The 23,875-nt window shown below is 42.3% G+C and overlaps 1 protein-coding gene across 1 annotated transcript in view; it reads right to left on the reverse strand.

Moving 5' to 3' along the window:
- The window catches only part of LOC132780894 (excitatory amino acid transporter 5-like), a 43,232-nt gene that overhangs the window by 3,787 nt on the left and 15,570 nt on the right, over nt 1-23,875 (reverse strand). The window contains exons 3-8 of the mRNA XM_067473606.1: nt 21,309-21,388; nt 16,316-16,528; nt 13,858-13,900; nt 13,289-13,511; nt 9,111-9,444; nt 2,140-2,334 (exon numbers count right to left, since the gene is read on the reverse strand). Coding sequence (XP_067329707.1) covers nt 2,140-2,334; nt 9,111-9,444; nt 13,289-13,511; nt 13,858-13,900; nt 16,316-16,528; nt 21,309-21,388 — 1,088 coding nt within the window. The remainder of the gene's footprint in view (nt 1-2,139; nt 2,335-9,110; nt 9,445-13,288; nt 13,512-13,857; nt 13,901-16,315; nt 16,529-21,308; nt 21,389-23,875) is intronic.

Raw genomic sequence — 23,875 nt, forward strand, 5'->3', positions numbered from 1 at the left:
CAAAAATCCCCCAACGAAACTTAACCAAAATTCCCATGCCCATAACACAACCCACAAGGTACAAACATATCTACTCAAAATGAAAAACAACACAACAACACACTCACAAAAGGGCAAAACAACAAAACTCAAAAATCCCCCAACAAAACTTAACCAAAATTCCCATGCCCATAACACAACCCACAAGGTACAAACATATCTACTCAAAATGAAAAACAACTCACTCCAAGCCCCGTCGCGCCGCTTCCCGTACACACACACACCCTGCCGCACACACACACACAACCCCACACTCCATCACTCCCCCCGCCACCGCACGCACACACGCAACCCCACTCCCCCGCTGCCGCACACACACACGCAACCCCACGCTCCATCACTCCCCCCGCCGCCGCACACACACACGCAACCCCACGCTCCATCACTCCCCCCGCTGCTGCACACACACACACAACCCCACGCTCCATCACTCCCCCACCCCAATCTTACCTCCTTTTACTTCACGCCACCTCCAAACCCCACCTCGCCCCTTCCCGCCCTGTCAAAATCTAGGAAAGACAGGCAGGAAGGAAAGAAGGAAGAAAGAGAAAGGGAGGTAAAGAAAAAGGGGGAAGGAAGGAAAGTTAGAGGAAGAAGGAAGAAGAAAAGGAAAGAAAAGGAAAGATGGAAGGAAAGAAAAGAGAGACAGCAGAAAAGAAAGAAAAAGGGGGAAGGAAGGAAAGAGATAGAGAAAGAAGAGGAGAAGGAAAGATGGGAGGGAAGGAAGGAAGGAAGGAGGGAAAGAAGGAGAGAAAGAGGGAAGATTGGCCACAGCAACACGTGGCGGGTAAAGGTTGTTATTTCTATTATTATTATTATTATGCTATTGTTCCTATGAGACCCTTTTAGGGGGAATGGGAGAGGTGTCAGGTCCCAGAGGCAATGCATTGCATTATTGTTATTGTTATGATGGTGGTGAAATAAAAGGAAATAAAAAGTGAAAGAAGGAAGCAAACAGGGAGGGAAGAAAGGCAAAGGAAGAAAGGGGGAGGGAATGAAGGAAAGAGAGAAGGATGAAACCAAGTAGTGAAAGAAAGAAAGAGGCAGAGAAGGAAGAAAGGAGAGAAAGGGGGAGGAAAAGGGGGAAGGAATAGGTAGGGACCTCTCTTTCATAATAGTCCACATATCTACCTCAACTTTGATAAGTTTTACTATAGGCCACAGCAACACGTGGCAGGGCACAGCTAGTTATTATTAAACTTTATTTGTACCCCACTAGCATCTCCCGCAGGACTCGATGCGGCTTACAAAGGCCAAGGCCTCAACACAACAACAGCAAAACAATAACAGTACAATTTAAAGCATAATAAAACATAAGCAATAAAAAACAATACATCAATTACACAATAAAAACCAGGGCCGGGCCAGTGATGGGTACAAGTTAAAAAGTGCTGGGTGTGGAGGTGGTATTTGGATTTCCGGGCAAGTGCAATGTGCAGAGAGTCTTAAACTCTAATAAAGTGCTTCTGGGACGTGATGCTGGAGAGAGAGGGACACTTCTTGAGGACATAAAAGGGGGCATGTCCTCAAGAAGTGTCAGGGGATAGGAGGAAAGGAGAGAGAGGGATTTCCATAAAATATAATAAAACATAATAATATAAAACAATAATAGAATTATAATATTAAGAATAATATTAAAATGTTATACAATATAACAATAATAATAATAATAATAATAATAATAATAATAATAAATACACCGGATGTTAGGAATTGTGGATATATCTAACATTTGGCCCTCCAGAGGTTTTGGACTTCAACTCCCACAATTCCTAACTGCTGGTAATAATAAAATAATATTATAATATAATACAACAATATATAATATAGTAATAATAAAATATTTAAAAAAGTAATATAAGATTATTATAAAATAATGTAATAATATATAACAAAATAATAATAATAATATTAAAAATAATACAACATTACTTTAAAATAATATAAAATAAAAATAATATTAATAATATTATAAAAATAATATGAAAAAATAAGGCTTTGCCCTTCCAACTCTTTCCTCTGACTATCTTTGCTCTTGATGAGGACGATAAACTGGCGCAGGATGTGGTTGGGGTTCCAACATTTGCAACAACTCTGTACCTGATGGTGATGATCTGCCCCAAGTCCAGGTCATATTCGTTGACTTGTGCAATGAAAATGGCGGCCACAGCCTCATAAAGTGCGGTCCCGTCCATGTTGATGGTGGCACCGACAGGGAGGACAAAGCGGGCTATGCGCCGGTCAATCCCGTTGTTCTCTAGAAGACACTTGAGGGTGATGGGAAGGGTGGCCGAGCTGCGAGGGGCAGAAGATTAAATTGAATTAATTTTGATTTTAGCTATCTCACAGACTTACAGGCGACATCTTGAATTTCTCCATGCTCACAGGAGCAGAACACAGAGCAGTACAGAAGCTTCCATTGCCAGCAGTAGAGCCATTGAGGCCCAGCCATTTACGACAATTTAAAAGGCTTAAAAGAGGCTAGAGAGGGATTTGAATAAAAGGGGGTGTGTCCCTGAGAAGTATCAGGAGATAGGAGAAAACAAAGAGGGATTTGAATAAAAAGGGGCGTGTCCTTGAAAAGTGTCAGGGATAGGAGAGGGATTTGCATTAAAGGGGGTGTGTCCCTGAAGAGTGCCAGGGGATAGGAGGGGAGAAGAGGTGCATTTGCATAAAAGGGGGTGTGTCACTGAGAAGTGTCAGGAGAGAGGAGAGGGATTTGAATAAAAGGGGGCGTGTCTCAGAGAAGTGTAGGGGATAGGAGGAGGAAAGAGGGAGGGTTTGAATTAAAATATAATAAAATATTTTGAGAGCCGTTCAGCAGTGGAACTCTCTGCCCCGGAGTGTGGTGGAGGCTCCTTCTTTGGAAGCTTTTAAACGGGCTGGATGGCCATCTGTCAGGGGTGATTTGAATGCAATATTCCTGCTTCTTGGCAGGGGGTTGGACTGGATGGCCCATGAGGTCTCTTCCAACTCTTTGATTCTATGATTCTATAATCATCATACTAATAGAAAACAATAATAAAATAGAATCATAATATTAAAAATAATATAATAATATACCAGCTGCTTAGGACTTGTAGGCATAACTGGTAATAATAATAATAATAATAATAATAATAATAATAATAATAATAATATAGTAATATTTAAAATAATATAATAAAATATTAAAGAATAATATACAATAATAATATACCATGATAAAATACAATAACAATATTGAAAATAATACAATAAAACAATAATATTAATTAAAAATAATATAATAATCTATTCTTTCCTTCATTTATTTTTCTCTCTATTGTTCATTCTCTCCTTTATCTAGCGCCCCATATAAAAAGGGCCATTCTGTCACCTTCACATATTAAATTGATTTATATTTATTTACATCTATCTAACTAGAAAATGTGTATGTGGCGGAGGTGTCCACTCACACAGCCTCCGGCCTCCAGGTTATATTAAATTGTTTTAAATTGTTTTAAAATTGTGTTAGATTTTAGCCGCTCTTGTAAGCCGCTCCGAGCCCCAGGGGAGTGGGGGCATATAAGTTTGAATAATAAATAAATAAATAAATAAATAAAATAGTGGGTGCCATGAACATGTCTCCCAACCCCTGCCAAACACCATACTGCCCACCACCCAATGGAAGGCTTTAATTCAGGGACAAATTCAATGTTCTGTTTTTCCTCCAGAATACACAGCCTAGGGTTCCTTACTCTTTCCATTGCTGTGGAATTTGCATGACCCCGCCCAGTGCCTTTCCCTTAACCCAGGGGTCAGGAACCTTCGGCCCTCCAGGTGTGGTGGACTTCAACTCCCACAATTCCTTGAGGCTCGGCATTCGCCCCAAAGGCTTACCTTGGCCTCAAGGAATTGTGGGAGTTGAAGTCCACCACACCTGGAGGGCCGAAGGTTCCCCATGCCTGCCTTAACCCTTTCCTATGGCACATAGCAAACATGAACTGATCAGCAACTGAACAAGAGGTCTGGGGGAAACTGACCTTGATTTATAGAAGTTGTATTTCACCAACATCCAGAGAGCACTATGAACCTAACCAACGATGGGTCTGGATCACACTTGCCATGGATGATGGGACTTGCAGTACCATCACTCACTTTCAGAGACCACTGCAACCCCCACGAATTACAGACCTGGACCACACTTGGCACACAGGCCCCCCTGCATGACCCACGATATGTCCTGCTGCGCTTTGGAAGAAGATGGACATTGGATGATGGAATTTGCAGTACCTTCGTCAACACCAAGAGACTATTGTGACTCTCATGAATGACGGACCTGGACCAAACATGGAACACAGACCCCCCCCCCCCCCCCAATAACCCACTATATGTCCTGGAGCACTTTGGGGGAGGATGGATCACGGATGATGCGATTTGCAGTACTTCCAATGCAACCCCTACAAATGATGGACCTGGACCAAACTTGGCACACAGCCCACCCCTGTGGCCCACTATACAATCTGATGAACTTTGGGGGAAGATGGATCATGGATGATGGGATTTGCAGAACCTTCATCCACATCCAGAGACTACTGTGACCCCCACAAATGACAGGCCTGGACCAAACTTGCCACACAGACTCTCAATGATGTACTTTACATCTTGGTGAGTTTTTGGAGAGGATGGACCATGGATGATGGAAATTGCAGTATCTTCACTCACTTCAAGAAACCACTGTGACCCGAACGAATGATGCACCTGGACCAAATTTGGCATACTGACTTCCTCTGGTGCACTTTGTCCTGGTCTGCTTTGGGGGAGGATAGACCACAGACAATTGGATTTGCAGTACCTTCATCCACTTCTACAGACCACTGCAACCCTCACGAATGACAGGACTGGACCAAGCTTGGGACACAGAACCCTGGTGACCAACAGAACATATTGGAGGTGCTTGTGGGGGGACTGATGTGGGAGTTGTAGTTCACCCTGGACCCAGAGCACTCTGAACCCCACCAATGATGAATCTGGACCAAATATGGCACCCAGAACTCTGGTGACCAACAGAACATACTGGAAGGGTTGGGAAGGGAATGACCCACCCATGTGGGAGTTGTAGTTCACCTTGCATCCAGAGCACTCTGAACCCCCTCAATAACAGATCTGGACCAAACTTGGAACAGACCCAACATGCCCAACTGTGAATATAGGCAGAGTTTGGGGGTGACTGCCCTAGGAATCTGGGAATTGTAGTTCACCTGCATGCAGAGAAATTGTGACCCCCACCAACAGTGGACCAGGACCAAACTTGGCACAGAGAAGCCCCATAACAAATTGAGCATAGTGCTAGGGTTTGTGGAAATTGACCTTGATCTTGGGAGTTGTAGTTCACCTGCATCCAGAGGGCACTCAACCCAGCCAACGTTGGATCTGGACCAAACTTGGCACACAGATGCAACATGGAGGATTGACCCACGATTCTGGGAATTGTAGTTCACCCACATCCTTATGCATTTCCTAAAGGGAGCACTAATAAAAAAAACAAATCAAAGACAATTAGGCTTTTTCCTAATAGTATTACTAATTAACTAAATGATATTACCTAACACCCCAAAACAAACAATGCTGTCTTCAAATAACCTGGGCACCGTTGGGTATCCAAGCTAGTATAATTATTATAAAATAATATAATAATAGTATTATTATTATAAAATATAAAAATTATAATATTAAGATAATACAATATTATAAAAATAATATAATAGTAAAAACATAAAATGAATAAAATATAATCATCATCATCATCATCATCATATTTAATTACTTATTAATCGCCCTCCATCCGAGAATGCTCTAGGCGATTTACAACTAAATTGTAAAAGATAAAATATATACATACAGAATTTAAAAATTAACAGAGATTAAATTACTATTTATTTATTTATTATTTGAAACATTTATATTACGCCCTTTTCACCGTGGGTTGCAGTGGTCTCAGGCAGTGAGTGAAGGTATTGTAAGTCCCATTATCCATGGTCCATCCTCCTCCAAACCGCAACAGGATGTAGAGTGGGTCATGGGGGCTGTGTGCCAAGTTTGGTCCTGATCCATCATTGGTTTGGGTTGCAGTGGTCTCAGGAACTGAATGAATGTACTGCAAGTCCCATCATCCATTCTCCTCCAAAATGCACTACAATGTAGAGTGGGTCATGGGGGCTATGTGTCTCAAGTTTGGTCCTGATCCCTCAGTGTTGGGAGTCGCAATGGTCTCAGGAGGTGAGCAAAGTCCATCCTCCCCAAACCATACCAGGACGTAAAGCTGCAACTGATCCAAAGATTGGAAGCCAGGTTACTAACTGGAGCTCCATATTGGGAGATATCCACTCCCATGTTACGGCAGCTCCACTGGCTGCCCCTCTGCTTCCGAGCTATTTATTTATTTTTTATTTAAAGCATGAATATTCCAACCTTCTCACCCCGAAGGGGACTCAATGCAGAGCACAACATATAAATGGCAAAAATTCAATGCCAGGACATAAATAGACTATATACATACATAAACATTAAAATCATTTCTCTCAACATTAAAGTCCGCATGGAATCTGGTAGCATGGTGAGGTTTCTTATTGCTGCCTTATTGTGCTGTCCCAAAAGCTTGGTTCCACAGCCAAGTTTTTACCAACCTTCTGAATGACAGGAGGGAGGGGGCTGATATAATTTCAGCAGGAAGGGAGTTCCATAACCAAGGGGCAATAACGGAGAAGGCCCTCTCTCTCATCCCCACCAATTGGGCCTGTGATAGTGGCGGGACGGAGCGCAGGGCTTCCCCGGAGGATCTTAATTTCCTAGGTGGTTCATAGGGAGGGATACGTTCAGACAGGTAAATTGGGCCGGAACCGTTTAGGGCTTTATAGACCAAAGCCAGCACTTTAAATTGTGCTCAGTAGCAAACTGGCAATTGAAAAGAATATAATAGTACTAGCTGTACCCTGCCACGCGTTGCTGTGGCCTATAGTAAGAATTTTCGAAGTAGAGGTAGATATCTGGACTATTATGAAAGAGAGGTACCTACCTATTCCTTCCCCTCTTTTTCTTCCCCTTCCCCTTTCTCTCCTTTCTTCCTTCTCTACCTCTTTCATTCATTCCCACGAGGACCTTGAGATCATCTGGGGAGGCCCTTCTCTCGATCCCGCCTGCCTCACAGGCACGTCTGGCGGGGACGAGAGAGAGGGCCTTCTCGGTGGTGGCCCCCCGGCTGTGGAACTCCCTCCCTGCTGACATCAGACAGGCGCCCTCCCTTATGGCCTTTCGCAGGGGCCTGAAGACGTGGCTTTTCGAGATGGCATTCAACTGAGTGCTATGTTACTGGAAATGACAACCGGAATGGATTACGACTACGAGATTGATTATGATTCCACGATAAGACGAAGCGGATTATTTTAATGTAATTTAGATGTTGTGTATTAGTGATATGTTAGTTTTGTTGTCTTGGTTTCATTGTAAATTGTCTTTTATGTACTGTACACCGCCACGAGTCGCCCTAGGGCTGAGAGCGGCGGTTAATAAATGCAATAAATAAATAAATAAATAATTCCTTATTTCACTCTTTGGTTTCATCCTTCCTCCTCTCTTTCCTTCCTTCCCTCCCCCTTTCTCTACTTCTTCCTTTGTCTCATGTCTTCCTTCACTGTTTTCTTGTTTCTTTCACTTTTTATTTCCTTTTCCCTTCCTTCCTTCTTTACCTCTTTCCTGCCTTTCCTTTCATTTCTACTTTATCTTCTTCCTTCCTTCCTTCGGTACCTCTTTCTTTCCTTCTGTCTCTCCTTCCTTCCCTCCCTACTTCGCTTCTGTCTGGTAGAGTCCCTTCTAACTCTATTCTAGGAGTCTATTTAATATAGTAACATATAGTAGTAACATATTATATAGTAATAGATATAACAGTAATATATATAATATAATATTTATGTATTATATAACAGTATATATAATAGTAATATATATATAGTATTGTAATTATATGTATGTATATATGTATATACATAGAGATAGAGAGATAGACAGACAGAATATAGATATATACCACAAACCAGTGATCCCGTATCCATCCATATCTGTGTGTGTGTGTGTGTGTCTACACTGACATAGAATCCAGTCCTAAGTAGATAATCTGGATTTTACATGGCAGTGTGGAAGGGGTGACTTTGAGTGCATCTAAGCTGTAGATTTAATAAAGAAGGATGAAGATGGTGGGGGGGGGGGGGGGGGAGAAAAGGGAAGGAAAGAAAAGGAGGAAGGGAAGGGAGAAAGGGAGGAATGAGTAATGGAGAAAAGAAAAGGGAGGGAGGAAGGAGGGAAAGGAGGGAAGGGAAAGAATTAAAGGAAGGAGAAGGAAGGGAAGTACAGAAAGGGTGGAGGGAGGGAAGGGGGCATTGGTGTGGATGAGAGAATGAGGAGGAGGAGGAGGAGGAGGAGGAGGAGGAGGAGGAATTGTTCATCCGGAGAGCACTGTAAACCCAAATAAAGATGGATCGGGACCAAACTTGGGAGGAATCCTCAATATGCCCAAAGGTGAATTCTGGTGGAAATTGGGGGAAATTTGACCTTGGGAGCTGCTTGGGCTCACCCCTTCCTTCCTTCCTTCCTTCCTTCCTTCCTTCCTTCCTTCCTTCCTTCCTCCCTCCCTCCCTCCCTCCCTCCCTCCCTCCCTCCCTTCCTTCCTTCGTCCCCAGCACACTCTGCTCTATTAGGAGCTGGGCTTACTGGAGCCCCTTGATGGCGGCACCCAAGGGGAGAGCTGAAGACGGAGGAAGAAGGGAAGGAGGAATTATAAAAGGGAGGGAGGAAAGGAAAGAGGAAAGAGAGAAGGAAAGAGGGGAAGGATGAGGGAAAGAGGGAGGGAGGAGAGGAGGCAGGGAAGGCATGAAGGGAGATATACAAATAATTTAAAATATGAAGAGTATTAAAATAATATAATAAAATATATAATATAATAATATTAAAAGTAATACAGTAATAATATAAAATAATAAGGCAAGAGAGATTTGCATGGAAGGGGGCATATCCCTGAGGAGAAGATGGGGATTTGCATAAAAGTGGGCATGTCCAACCTGGAGGAGGTGGCCAGGGCGATAAGCAGGGCCTGGAGGATGCCGCGGATGAAGGCGAAGGGGTTCTTCCGGGTGATGAGGGCGAAGAGGAGGGGCAAAAAGCAGAGGCTGTGGATGGCCAGCCCAGTGACCACGGTTATGGCGTAGAGGCCCAGCTTCTTCCCCACTATGTAGGGGTCCTCCATCTCCAGGATCTTCCCTGCGATCAGGAAGACAATACCGAAGGGGAAGTACCACACGGCCATGGAGACGATCTTCATCACAGCTTCGTTCAGGCATTGGCACACGTTCACCAGCGGCGCCCCGCGCTCCCCCATCTTGCCCAGCAGGAAACCTGCCGCAGAGAGACAGGCCATGTTACAGGCACCGAGCATAATAATAATAATAATAATAATAATAATAATAATAATAATAATAATATAGTAGAGTTATAGGCATTCAACTTATGAATGACCCACAGTTAAGAATGGGGCTGAGACAGCGGGATGAGAAAGGAAGGTATAATAATAATAACAATAATAATAGCAATAACTGATGACAATCCACTACTCATTACACCTGCGTAGTGATGTCAACAAACTTTACCTGCCCAGAGAATTAGGAGGCAAAGTGCTTCTGAAAGTAAAACAAGCGGTCGAAGAAGAGAAACACTGGCAGATTTTGTGAAAGACAGTCAAGAACCAACATTGATGGAAGTCAATAGTCGAAAACTGCTTCAAAGTGCAAAATACAAAGAGGGAATACCATAAAAATACAATGCAGAGCAGAGCTGAAGAGAAAACTGGCCAAAGAAGGCTCTCCATGGACAGTTCCTGGGAAAAATTGAGACTTCATGAACATGATAAAAAGCCAAGTATGGATCATTGATGTTGCAATCCCAGGTGACAGCAGGATTGAGGAGAAACAACTGGAAAAGCTGACACGATACGAGGATTTAAAGATCAAGCTACAAAGACTCTGGAACACGCCAGTCAAGAGGGTCCCAGAGGTGCTCGCCACACTGTGTCCAGTGCCTAAAGACCTTGGCCTGGACTTAAACACAATCGGCGCAGACAAAATTACCATTGTCAGCTGCAAAAGGCCACCCTACTTATAGTAATATAGAATAATAATATAGCAATATAATAACATAGTAATACAAAATAATAATATAACAATAAGATAGTAATATAGAATAAGATAGTACTATATAATAAATAATAATATAGCAATATATAATACTATAGTAATCTGTAATAACAATATAAAGATGTTATATAATAACAATATACTAGTATATAGTAACAATAATAAAAAAATAGTATTAATATATTAGCTACTAACGTATGGAGCCCCCAGTGGCGAAGTGGGTTAAACCCCTGTGCCGGCAGGACTGAAGACCTACAGGTCGCAGGTTCGAATCCGGGGAGAGGCGGATGAGCTCCCTCTATCAGCTCCAGCTCCTCATGCGGGGACATGAGAGAAGCCTCCCACAAGGATGATAAAAACATCAAATCATCCAGGTGTCCCCTGGGCACCGTCCTTGCAGACGGCCAATTCTCTCACACCGACACGACAAAAAAAAAAAAAAGCAGCAAACTACTAAAGTTAAAACACAATAATAATAATAATAATAATAATAATAATAATAATTTTCATGTATTACATGCCTCTACATAAACACTCCTATAAGATGTGCATATGTGAGCCTGGACCCGGTCTTATTAGGGGGAAAAGGATGCATAGGGACAGGCTAAAGGGGGAAAATGATGATAGTAATAGTAATAATAGTAATAACAGTAATGCACATATGAAAGAACAGTTACAAGGCAACCACTGCCTTTTTCCCAGCCTGGTCTTATTTGGGGGAGGGGGAATACATAGGGTCAGGCTAAAGTGGAACCACAATAATAATAATACTGCAAAGGAATGCAAAGAATCTGCTTTGATTGAAGTCAATCATCGGAAACTTCTCAAAGCACAGGAGACAATGAATCAGTACAAGAAAACTGCACTACAAAGCAGAGCTGACAGCTGGCACAACAAAGCATTGCATGGGCAGTTCCTTGACAAAATTGAAGGAAAAGTTGACAAGGAGAAGACCTGGCAATGGTTCATGAATGGAACACTGAAGAAGGAGACAGAAGGGCTGAGCAAGCCATCAGAACAAATGCCTTCAAGGCCAGGATTGAAAAATCAGCTGATGCCCCAAAATGCGGACTGTGAAAGGAAGCTGATGAAACTATTGATCATATCCTCAGCTGCTGCAAGAAAATCGTACAGACAGACTACAGAGGCACAACTCTGTGGCCCAAATGATTCATTGGAATGTATGTCACAAGTACCACCTGCCAGCAGTAAAGAACTGGTAAAGGGATCATAAACCTGCAAAGGTAGTGGAAAACAAAAAAGCAAAATTACTGTGGGACTTTCGAATCCAGACTGACAAAGTTTTGGAACACAATACACCAGACATCATGGCTGTGGAAAAGAAAGTTTGGATTATTGATGTCGCCATACCAGGTGAGAGTCAAACTGACGAAAAACAAAAACAAAAACAAAACCTCAGCCGTTATCAAGACCTCAAAATTGAACTGCAAAGGCTCTGGCATAAACCAGTACAAGTGATCCCAGTGGTAATCGGCACACTGGGTGCCATACCAAAAGATCTCAGTCGGCATTTGGAAACAGTAAACATTTACAAAATCACGATCTGTCAGCTGCAAAAGGCCACCTGACTTGGACCTGTACACATCATCTGAAAATATATCACATAGTCCTAAATGCTTGGGAAGTGTTCGACTTGTGATTTTTTACAGAAGAATGGCCTGAATCAGGGGAGCGTGCTTGCTCCATCCACGTTCAACATCTACACAAATGACCAGCTACTGCCAGAAGGGACAGAGAGTTTCATCTATGCTGATGATTGTGCCATCACTGCTCAAGCAGGGAACTTTGAGATGGTTGAACAGAAGCTCTCCGAAGCTCTAGGTGCCCTTACTGCCTATTACAGGGAAAACCAGCTGATCCCTAATCCATCTAAAACACAGACGTGCTTTTCACCTTAAGAACAGACAAGCATCCCGAGCTCTGAGGATGACCTGGGAAGGAATCCCACTGGAGCATTGCAGAGCACCCAAATACCTGGGAGTCGCTCTGGATTGTGCTTTTACCTACAAGAAGCACTGCCTGAACATCAAGCAAAAAGTGGCCGCTAGAAACAATATCATACGAAAGCTGACTGGCACAACCTGGGAATCACAACCAGATACAGTGAAGACATCTGCCCTTGCGCTATGCTACAGTTAACCCTTTCCACACAGGAATTACAACTCGGCACATTGCAAATCACAGCAATACATTTCTAAGCACATAATCACTAACTTTGAAAACTACAAAGCACTTAAAACACACAAAGTGTGGAGAAGAGCAAACCACTGACCACCTGCTGCAATGCAACCTGAGCCCAGCCTCATGCACAATGGAGGACCTCCTTACGGCAACACCAGAGGCACTCCAAGTGGCCAGATACTGGTCAAAGGACATTTAATCAACTACCAAGCTTGCAAACTTTGTGTTTTGTCTGTTTGTTTGTTTTCTTAAAAATGTAATGGTTGCTCCTGACATGATACATAAATAAATAAATAAATAAATAAATAAATAAATATGAAATCCAGCATATATCTCTCATTTGCTGTGTCATACTGTGGTTTTGTGTCAGTAAAATAATAATAATAATAATAATAATAATAATATATTTTTTTGTCGTGTCAGGAGTGACTTGAGAAACTACAAGTCGCTTCTGGTGTGAGAGAATTGGCCGTCTGCAAGGACGTTGCCCAGGGGACTCCTGGATGATTTGATGTTTTTATCATCCTTGTGGGAGGCTTCTCTCATGTCCCCGCATGAGGAGCTGGAGCTGATAGAGGGATCTCATCCGCCTCTCCCCGGATTCGAACCTGCGACCTGTCGGTCTTCAGTCCTGCCGGCACAGGGGTTAAACCCACTGCGCCACTGGGGGCTCCATAACAATAATAATAATTATTATTATTATTATTATTTTCATTTATTACCCACCTCTACATAAACACCCCTATAATATGTGCATATGAAAGCACAGTTAAAGCATAACCACTGCCTATTTCTCAGCCTGATACTATTTTTCTAAGGGGAGATGCGTAGGGCAAAGCGCCCCCTACCAATGGTGGCGGAGAAGATGACGATGCCCAGGACATTCATCTCGCTGTTGCTGCCAGGGAGGGTGCGGTAGGTCATTTCGGGGGCAGGTGTGATCTCCAGCAGCACCGGGCGCTGCACCCCTGGGTTGGCTGCATCCGGCAGGAAATAGATGAAGCTGACCGACTTCCTGGCCGCCTTCGGGTCCTTCGAGGTCTTCACCACTGGCACCAGCACTGTCCGGTACTACAACGTTGGAGAAAGATTTTACTGGAAGAACTACATTTCTGTATAGGGAAGTCAAGGCTTAGCTGTCGAACTAACTCTCTATGGAGACATCTTGCCTCTCTCCATGCTCACAGAATGAGAACAAAAAAGGCAGTTTTAGCAGATCAGAAGCTTCTTGAGGACAGCAGTAGAGCCAATAAGCTACAGCCATTTCCAAGAGCAGAACCAAGCTTGTAAAAAGGTTTTCTTCAGAGAAATACAGATCTAGGTAGGAAAGCAATCTAGCTCAGAGCAGACATCTTGCCTCTCTCCATGCTCACAAGAGAACGACAAAATGGGAGGACCGTGTGGCTTGGTGACTCACCTGTTGGAAGGAGGCCTCAATGAGGTTTGAAGGGAACATGTTCCTGCAAGAAAGAGAAAAAAGAAATCATCCTCATCATCACCATCTTCCAATATGCCTTTCAGCAATCTGAATAATAAATATTATTGGATTGTTGTAGGTTTTTTCGGGCTATATGGCCATGTTCTAGAGGCATTCCCTCCTGACGTTTCGCCTGAATCTATAGCAAGCACTTCAGAGGTAGTGAGGTCTGTTGGAACTTTCCTAGTTCCAACAGACCTCACTACCTCTGAGGATGCTTGCCATAGATGCAGGCGAAACATCAGGAGAGAATGCCTCTAGAACATGGCCATATAGCCTGAAAAAACCTACAACAACCCAGTGATTCTGGCCATGAAAGCCTTTGACAATACATATATATTATTATTACTGTAGAAACAATCCAGGCAAATCAGCTTGAGAAAACACTACATGTATGTAGTGTGTGTGTGCATATACATTACACTGTTGGAAATTACAACCTTCTTCAAGCTTCCTCTAGTAATTTGTTTGTATATAATCCTGTTGCTTACTTATTGTATGTATGTTCTAGTATGCAGCTTTCTTTCCTTTGCTCTATGTTTCCTGAGAAGTTATGGGAGTGGCTGCAGACCACATGATTAAGCACTGAGACTGCTCAGACCTCAGATTCCATTTTAGACTCCATCCATCATCCTCAGCCACTGCAGCCTACAATGAGGCATGATGAGAGTTGGAAGGCGCATTGTCCACCAAGCCCTAGGTGCAGATGTTGAATCCAAACCCCTGTGGCTGAGGATGATGGGAGTTGCAGTCCAAGAAGGTGGCCCTTGAGAGAGGATGTTACCTGATGAAGTTGAGGAGGATGTGTGTGTGAGTGCATATATATATATATATACACACACACACACACACACACACACACACACTCACACACATACACTATATGAATATATGTATATACTGTATGTATGTGGTGGCGCAGTGAGTTAAAGCACTGAGCTGCTGAGCTTGTTGATCGAAAGGTCGCAGGTTCGATTCCGGGGAGCGGCGTGAGCTTCCGCTGTCAGCCCCTAGCTTCTGCCAACCTAGCAGTTCGAAAACATGCAAATGTGAGTAGATCAATAGGTACCACTCCGGCGGGAAGGTAACAGCGCGCCATGCAGTCATGCCGGCCACATGACCTTGGAGGTGTCTATGGACAACGCCGGCTCTTCAGCTTAGAAATGGAGATGAGCACCACACCCCAGAGTCAGACATGACTGGACTTAATGTCAGGGGACTACCTTTACCTTTACCTTTTATGTGTTTATGTATATATGTATATGCTCTATATGTGATATATATGTATATACATTATGTATATATACTATATATACATATATGTGTGTATACATGCTATACACTATATATATGTGTGTGTATACACTGTATATGTTACACACTATACATAGACACTATGTGTATGTGTATATACTATATATATACACTACACTTCATAATATAGGTGTAGTTTAGTGTGCATATTTGTAGTGCTTTTAATGTGCTTATGAATTTTAATTGAGGAGAGGAGGGGAAGAAATATATATACAGACACATGCACACACTATGAATATACACTATATTTTTATATATATACACACCCACTATATATATATACTTTGTAAGCCGCATCGAATCCCTTGGGAGATGCTAGCGGGGTACAAATAAAGTTTAATAATAATAAATAATAATAATATACACTATATGTCTGTGTATGGGTGTGTGTGTGTGTGTGTGTATGGTAAAGGTTTTCCCCTGACATTAAGTCTAGTTGTGTTCGATTCTGGAGGGTGGTGCTCATCTCCATTTCTAAGCTGAAGAGCCAGCATTGTCCGTAGATGCCTCCAAGGTCATGTGGCCATGGGCATGACAGTATGGAGTGCCATTACCTTCCTGCCGGAGTGGTACCTATTGATCTTCTCACATTTGCATGTTTTCGAACTGCTAGGTTGGCAGGAGCTGGGGCTAACAGCAGGAGCTCACCCCACTCCTGGATTCGAACCTGCTACCTTCCAGTAAGCAAGTTCAGCAGCTCAACGGTTTAATCCACTGCGCCACCGAGGATGGTGCAGCCAATAGAAATGATTGTATTAACTTATTTTTGCTAACTAGTTAAAGAATCTCTATAGACTAATACAAAATATTTTGAACAATTATAAAAGTGTTTTTTTTTTAATATACTGTATAAATGTATATATCTCAGCTTAATTCAGAAAACGGAGGAACCTTGTTGGGCTGCAACTCCCATCATCCTCAGTTACTGCACCTGATAATGAAGCATGATGGGAGCTGGAAGGCACATTGTCCTCCATGCCGGTACCAGTGTTGAATCCGAACCCCTTGGAGGGAGGGGAGTGGGCATGGCCTGTGGCTGAGGATGATGGGTGTTGGATCCCCACAAGGCAGCCCTGGGGGTTACCTGATGAGGTCGAGGAGGGCGTCGGCGGAGCTGAGCACCACTTTGCCCACGGCGTAGTCCTCCTTCTGGGCGGCGGCCCCCGGATGGATGCTGATGACTAGGACGATGCCAGTTGTGACGGCTAGGAAGGTGGTCCACAGGTAGTAGGTGATGGTGATCACTCCCATCTTCCCACACACCTTAGAGTCCATGGTGGCCAAGCCTGACATCAGGCTGTGTACAGACAGGGAGAAAGAGAGGAGAGACATGTCATTCTCTGAGTTACATACATCCAACTTACAAACATCTCACTTAGTTATGAACAACGGGGCTGAGACCACAGAAAGGGAGAGGAATCTCTCCCTCATAAAATCATAGAATCCTAGAGTGGGAAGAGGCCTCGATGACCATCCAGTCCAACCCCATTTTGCCAAGAAGCAGAAAAATCCATTCAAAGCACCCCTGACAGATGGCCATCCAGCTTCTGCTTAAAAGCCTCCAAAGAAGAGCCTCCACCACACTCCAGGGCAAAGAGTTCCACTGTGAACAGCTCTCTCTCTCACACACAGTCAGGAAGTTTTTCCTCGTGTTCAGGTGGCATCTCTGTCCTTTCCTATAGTTTGAAGCCATGGCTCCATTGTGTCCTAGTCTCCAAGGCAGCAGAAAGGAAGTCTGCTCCCTCCTCTCTATGACTTCCCCGCACATATTTATACTGTACATGGCCATAATGCCTCGGAGAGAAGGAAGGGAGGGAGGAAAATCCACTCTTGGAAGATATATATATTATTCTCAGGGAGAAAAGGTGCCTCCAGTGAAGTTTTATCCCCAATCCTTGTTTCCACAACAAACCATTTTTTGCAAATTTCCACAAAGTCAGGAAGGGAAACCTTCTGAACAAAGGCACAGGCAGCGAAGGACGCTCCCTCCATACACACACACACACACACATATATATCTCCATCCACACTCACAATGTTTTATATATATATATATATACACACACACACATGTATGGGGTGCGGTTGAGGCAAGAAGGGCTGTCACAGCTGATCTCTGGGCCACCTGAGCAGCTCAGCCGCCTTGGCCGAAAGGTGACTTTGGGAGATGGAGCGGTGGCGCATGACCCTGGGTGACACACACGCCTCTGCACGCGTGGTCCCTGGCTAGGACTCACCGCCACCGCCCCCGCACATGCAGTGACACGTGCAGAGGGAGGGCAGGCAAGAAGGCTGAGGGGGAAGGCCCAAGGAAACACAACCCAGAGATATAGGGGAGAGATAGATGAGATATACAGGAAACATAGCTCAGAATTAAAGGAAATAATGGTCAAAACATAAAGGAACTATAGCCAAGAGATAAAGGAACCATGTCCAAAACTTAAAGGGAGCATGGTTGAGATATAGAAGAAACACGCCCAAAACATAAAGGAAATATCATCATCATCATCATCATCATTTAATAACTTATTAATCGCCCTCCATCCGAGAATGCTCCAGGCGATTTACAGCTAAATTACAAAAGATAAAATACATACATACAAAAATTAAAAATCAACAGAGATCGAATGCTCTAGTAAAAATATAACCAAAACATAAAGGAAACGTGTATAAAACATTGAGGAAACAAGGGCAAAACATAGAAACATAGCTGAGAAAAATAGGAAAGATGGACAAGACAGAAAACAACGATGGCCAAGATATAGAGAAAACGTGGCCAAAACATAAAAGAAACATAGCCAAAAACATAGAGAAAACATGCTCAAAATCTATCTATCTATCTATCTATCTATCTATATATATACACACACATACACACACACATATAAATGCTCTGTGCATAATGAGTACCTTAAAAACAAAAGACATTAGGGAGTTGTAGTTACTGGGATTTATAGTTCACCTACAATCAAAGAGCATTCTGAACCCCACCAATGACAGAATTGGGCCAAACTTCCCACACAGAACCCCCATGACCAACAGAAAATACTCAAGGCCATCCCAGTCCAACTTCCTTCACCAGGGCAAGAAAACATAATCAAAGCCCTCCTGACAAAGAGCCATCCAGCCATAGATATAGATAGATATGATTCACACACACCCAAATATAGTATCATAGATTTGAAAGGGACCCCTGAAGAAGGACAATTATATGTTGCATGTTCCAGAGTAGGCAAACCAGACAATCTCCACATCAACACTGACAAAGATACAGCAAGAAATACTGTTTACCCACAAGCAGGAAGACATTACATATATTAGAAACCAACACCTTCTCATTACTTTATTTTCCAGATTAACAAACTGGGCCACAGCAACGCGTGGCAGGAGACAGCTAGTATTGTATAAAGGAAACAGCTGAGAGAGAAAAGAAAGATGGACAACACATAAAAGAAAGATGGCCAAAACATAAAAGGAACAGATCCGAAATATAGAGAAAACATGTCCGAAATATAAAGGAAACATGTCCAAAACGTAGAGGAAACATAGTCAAAATATAAAGGAAACATGGTCAAAACATAAAGGAAATATGGTCAAAACATACAGGAAATATGGTCAAAACATACAGGAAATATGGTCAAAACATACAGGAAATATAGCCAAGAGCTAAAGGAAAATGGCTGAGAGCTAGTGGGCACTGGCACAGAGGCAGGTAATAAAATTATTATCTATACACATAATAAAAGTGAAAATGTGTGTGTGTGTGTGTATGTGGTAGGGGTGTTCACTTCCACAGACAAGCTCCTGCCTCCACAAGCCACTATAGCTCTCACCACTCAGGAGACACCAAAGCCTTCCCTCCAATTACATTGTAGGTTATAGTGAGTGTCATGAACATGTCCAAGAGCACTGCCAATATCCTCCACAAAGACCACAGTGTCCACTACCAAAATAAAGGCTTTCATTTTGGGATAATTCCATCCTAGATTTTATGTGTTTCCTTCACCACAGACATCCCAGTGTTTCTGACTCTCTCCATTGGTGTGGGATTTGCATGACCCTCTCTCCCTTAACCCTTTCCTACTCTTTTCTGCAGGGCACAGCAAACAGAGGAATTGATCAGCAATGGAACGAAAAAATACTGGAGGTCTTTGGAGCGATTTATAGGAGTTGTAGTTCACTTACATCCAGAGCACACTATGAACCGAAATAATGATGGATCTGAACGAAACTTGGCCTGCATACCCAATATGCCCCAATTTGAATACTGATGGGCTTTGAGGGGAATTGGCCTAGGCATTTTGGAGTTGTAGGTTCACCTGTAATCAAGGAGCACTCTGAACTCCACCAAAGATGGAATTGGACCAAACCTGGCACACAGAGCCCTCATACCAGCAAAAAATACTGGAAGTCTTTGTGGAAAAATCACCTTGCTTTGGGGGAGTTGTAGTTTACCTAGATTCAGTGAGTACTGTGAACCCAAAAACCAATGGAAATGGGTTGCTGTAAGTTTTTCGGGCTGTATGGCCATGTTCTAGAATGCTTCGAATCCGGGGAGAGGCGAATGCTTCTAGAACATGGCCATACAGCCCAAAAAACCTACAACCACCCAGTGATTCCGGTCATGAAAGCCTTTGACAATACACTGATATGCTGAAATTTGATTACATTGAACTCCACCGACGAGGCATCTAGAGCAAACTTGCCCAATATAACAAACTTTGAGTATTGATTGAGTTTCTCGGGGTGAGCCTGGCATGATGGGAGTTGTAGTTCACCCACAGGTTACAGTATTATCATCATCATCATCATCATCATCATCATTTATGATTATAATACATTTATTTTCTACTAGCTGTCCCCTGCCACGCGTTGCTGTGGCCCAGTTTGTTAATCTGGAAAATAAAGTAACGAGAAAGTGTTGGTTTCTAATATATGTAATGTCTTCCTGCTTGTGGGTAAACAGTATTTCTTGCTGTATTTTTGTCAGTGTTGATGTGGAGATTGTCTGGTTTGCCTACTCTGGAACATGCAACATATAATCGTCCTTCTTCAGGGGTCCCTTTCAAATCTATGATACTATATTTGTGTGTGTGTGAATCATATCTGATATCTATATCTATGGCTGGATGGCTCTTTGTCAGGAGGGCTTTGATTACCTTTTCTTGCCCTGGTGAAGGGAGTTGGACTGGATGGTCTTGAGTATTTTCTGTTGGTCATGGGGGTTCTGTGTGGGAGGTTTGGCCCAATTCTGTCATTGGTGGGGTTCAGAACGCTGTTTGATTGTAGGTGAAATATAAATCTCAGTAACTACAACTCCCTAATGTCAAGGTCTATTTCCCTCAAACTCCATCTGTGTTCATATTTGCGCGTATAGAGTTCTTGTAGCAAGTTTGGTCCAGATCCATAATTGTTTGAGTCCACAGTGCTCTCTGGATGTAGGTGAACTACAACTCCCAAACTCAAGGTCAATGCCCACCAAACCCTTCCAGTATTTTCTGGAAGCCTTGAGTCGCCTTTTTTGGCTGAGAAAGGCGGTATAGAAGTAAAGCAAATAAATAAATTTCTGTTGGTCAAGGGAGTTCTGTGTGCTAAGTTTGGTTCAATTCCATCCTTGATGGAGTTCAGAATGTTCTTTGATTGTAGGTGAACTATAAATCCCAGCAGCTACAATTCCCAAATGACAAAACCATAATTTTTTGAATGATGGTCACTCCTTGTGGTGTGAGACACTTTCTTGCCAAATTTGGTGTGATTTCGTTCATTGGTTCTTTTGTTTTTAAGGTACTCATTATGCACATAGCATTTTTATATATATAGATTATACAATTATTATTATTATACCATAAATGTATCATCATAATTATATGTTATTATTATTATACATTTTCTCCCTCTCAAAAAAAAAGAAAGAAAAAAGACTCAAAGCAGCTCACAATGAAAGTAACGCAACACAATTTTTAAACCTTAAAAACATACAGACTTTATAATGGAATTCAACACAGACGGAGGGCTGAATTTATGCTGATTATTACAGTATACATTTATGATATATATTGATATCTTCTTCTTCTTACCTGGAAGTGATCAATGGCAAAATGAGCATCTTCAGCATCCGCATCAAAAGCTCTCCAGGGAAAGAGAAGTATTGCTTCTCCTGACGAGAAAGAAGAAAAAACAGAAGGTTTTAATGACAAGTGTTTGGCAGTTTATAATAATAATAATAATAATAATAATAATAATAATAATAATAATAGCCGCCTTGAGTTCCCATGGGGAGAACATTAATACTACTACTATTATTATTACTCACCATGGGTAGAAAATAATAATAATAATAATAATAGTAATAGTAATAATAATAGCTGCACTGAGTCCCCATGGGTAGAATATAATAATAATAATTTATTATTAATTTATTATTAATTTATTAACTTTATTTGTACCCCGCTAACATCTCCCGAAGGACTCGATGCAGCTTACAAAGGCCAAGGCCTCAATAAAACATAACAATACATTATATAACTCATAAGCAAACCAAAGAACATTAAAGCAGTAACGATAAACAATAAAACAATACACCATGACACATTTAAAAACTATGGCTGGGCCAAATGCAATGGGTACAGTTAAAAGTGCTGGACATGACAGGTGAAATATAGGATTCTAGGATAGGTGCAATGTGCAGACAGTCTTAAATCTCTAATAAAGTGCGTCCGGGACATGATGCTGGGAGTTTCCTATTCTGGAAAGGCACACTGGAACAGCCAGGTCTTCAAGCTCTTCCTAAAGACTGCCAACGTTGGGGCTTGTCTGATGTCCTTGGGGAGGGTGTTCCAGAGTCGGGGGGCCACCACAGAGAAGGCCCTGTCTCTCGTCCCCACCAAGTGCGCTTGTGATGCAGGTGGGATCGTGAGCAGGGCCTCTCCAGATGAACGGAGGGAACGTGTGGGTTCATATACGGAGATGCGGTCACATAGGTAGGCAGGTCCCAAACCGTTTAGGGCTTTGTAGGTAAGCACCTGCACCTTGGATTGGAACCGGAAAATGAACAGCAGCCAATGGAGCTCCTTAAACAGGAGGGTTGACCTCTCTCTGTAAAGAGCACCAGTCAACAACCTGGCCACCGCCCGCTGGACCAGCTGAAATTATATTCTAATAATAGAATATAATAATAATAATAATAATAATAATAATAATAATAATAATAGTTATAATTATTGTAAGCCACCTTCAGTCCCTATGGGGAGCAAGGTGGGATAGAAATAAAGATGATAATAATAATAATAATAATAATAGCCGCCTTGAGTTCCCATGAGGAGATGATGGAGATGATGATGATGATGATTAGTCTTCATGGGTAGAAAATAATAATAATAATAATAATAATAATAATAACTGCATTGAGTTCCCATGAGGGATATTATTATCATTATTATTATTATTCCACATGGGTAGGATATAACAATAGCAATAGCTGCATTAAGTTCCCATGGGGATATTATTATTATTAGTCTCCATGGGTAGATAATAATAATAACAACAACAATAGCTGTATTGAGTTCCTGTGGGGGATATTATTATTTTACTGTCACAAAAACACAGTATGTCACAGCAAATGGGATATCTATGGTGGATTTCGTATCACAAAATCACAAGTCGAACACTTCCCAAGCATCTAGGACTGTGTGATGTATTTTCGAATGCAGATCCAAGTAAGCTGGCCTTTTGCCGTTGACAAAGGTGATGATAATAATAATAATAATAATAATAATAATAATAATAAGTCCCTATGGGTAGATAATAATAATAATAATAATAATAATAATAATAATAACAACTTTATTGTAAGGCACCCTGAGTCCATATAAGGAGATATGAGTTCCCATAGGGGATAAACTAGGCCGCCGCACACGGCAGGGAAAGGCTGTCGCCGCGAGGCGGCCGTTAAGTAACCAGCTTAAGCTTTTGATGCCCAGGCCGCATCCAAGACACGAGGCAGGCCGTTGCCAAGCGATCCCGACTTGGCTGCAGGCCCAATCCCTTGGAAGAGGGTGTAACACCCAGGAAAAGGCACTACCCCATCCCTCCCGACAGATGGCCATCCAGACACAGATAGCGATGACTGAGACAGGGATAGAATAGGGATAGGATAGATTCCTAGAGGTGAAGGGACCCCAAGGGCCATCCAGTTCAACCCTATTCGTGCCAGGCAGGAAGGGAACTGTCAGAACGCCCCCCCCCCCCCCGACAGATGGCCATCCATCCATCCATCCATCCATTTATTTATATTTCTACCCTGCCTTTCTTGAACCTGAAGGTGACTCAAGACGGCTTTACAACATAGGCTGCTATTCAATGCCATTAAAACAATGCAAAAATTACAATAAACATAATAAACATTTAAAACAGGATTGTAAAATACATACATTGAAACCTTTAAAAACATATAAAAACACTACCTTCACTTTTAGCCTTGTCGTCCAAAAACATCAACTAAGCCGTTCCAGTATTAGATTTCACATAGTTCTGTTTATCTGTTGCACAAGGTTCCCAAAGGCTTGTTTAAGAAGCCATGTTTTCACTTTTCTGCAGAAGGTTAGGAGGGAAGGGGCTGATCTACTTTCCCTAGGGAGGGAATTCC

This window comes from Anolis sagrei, chromosome X (assembly GCF_037176765.1).
Source record: "Anolis sagrei isolate rAnoSag1 chromosome X, rAnoSag1.mat, whole genome shotgun sequence".
In the NCBI taxonomy this organism is placed as follows: domain Eukaryota; kingdom Metazoa; phylum Chordata; class Lepidosauria; order Squamata; family Dactyloidae; genus Anolis; species Anolis sagrei.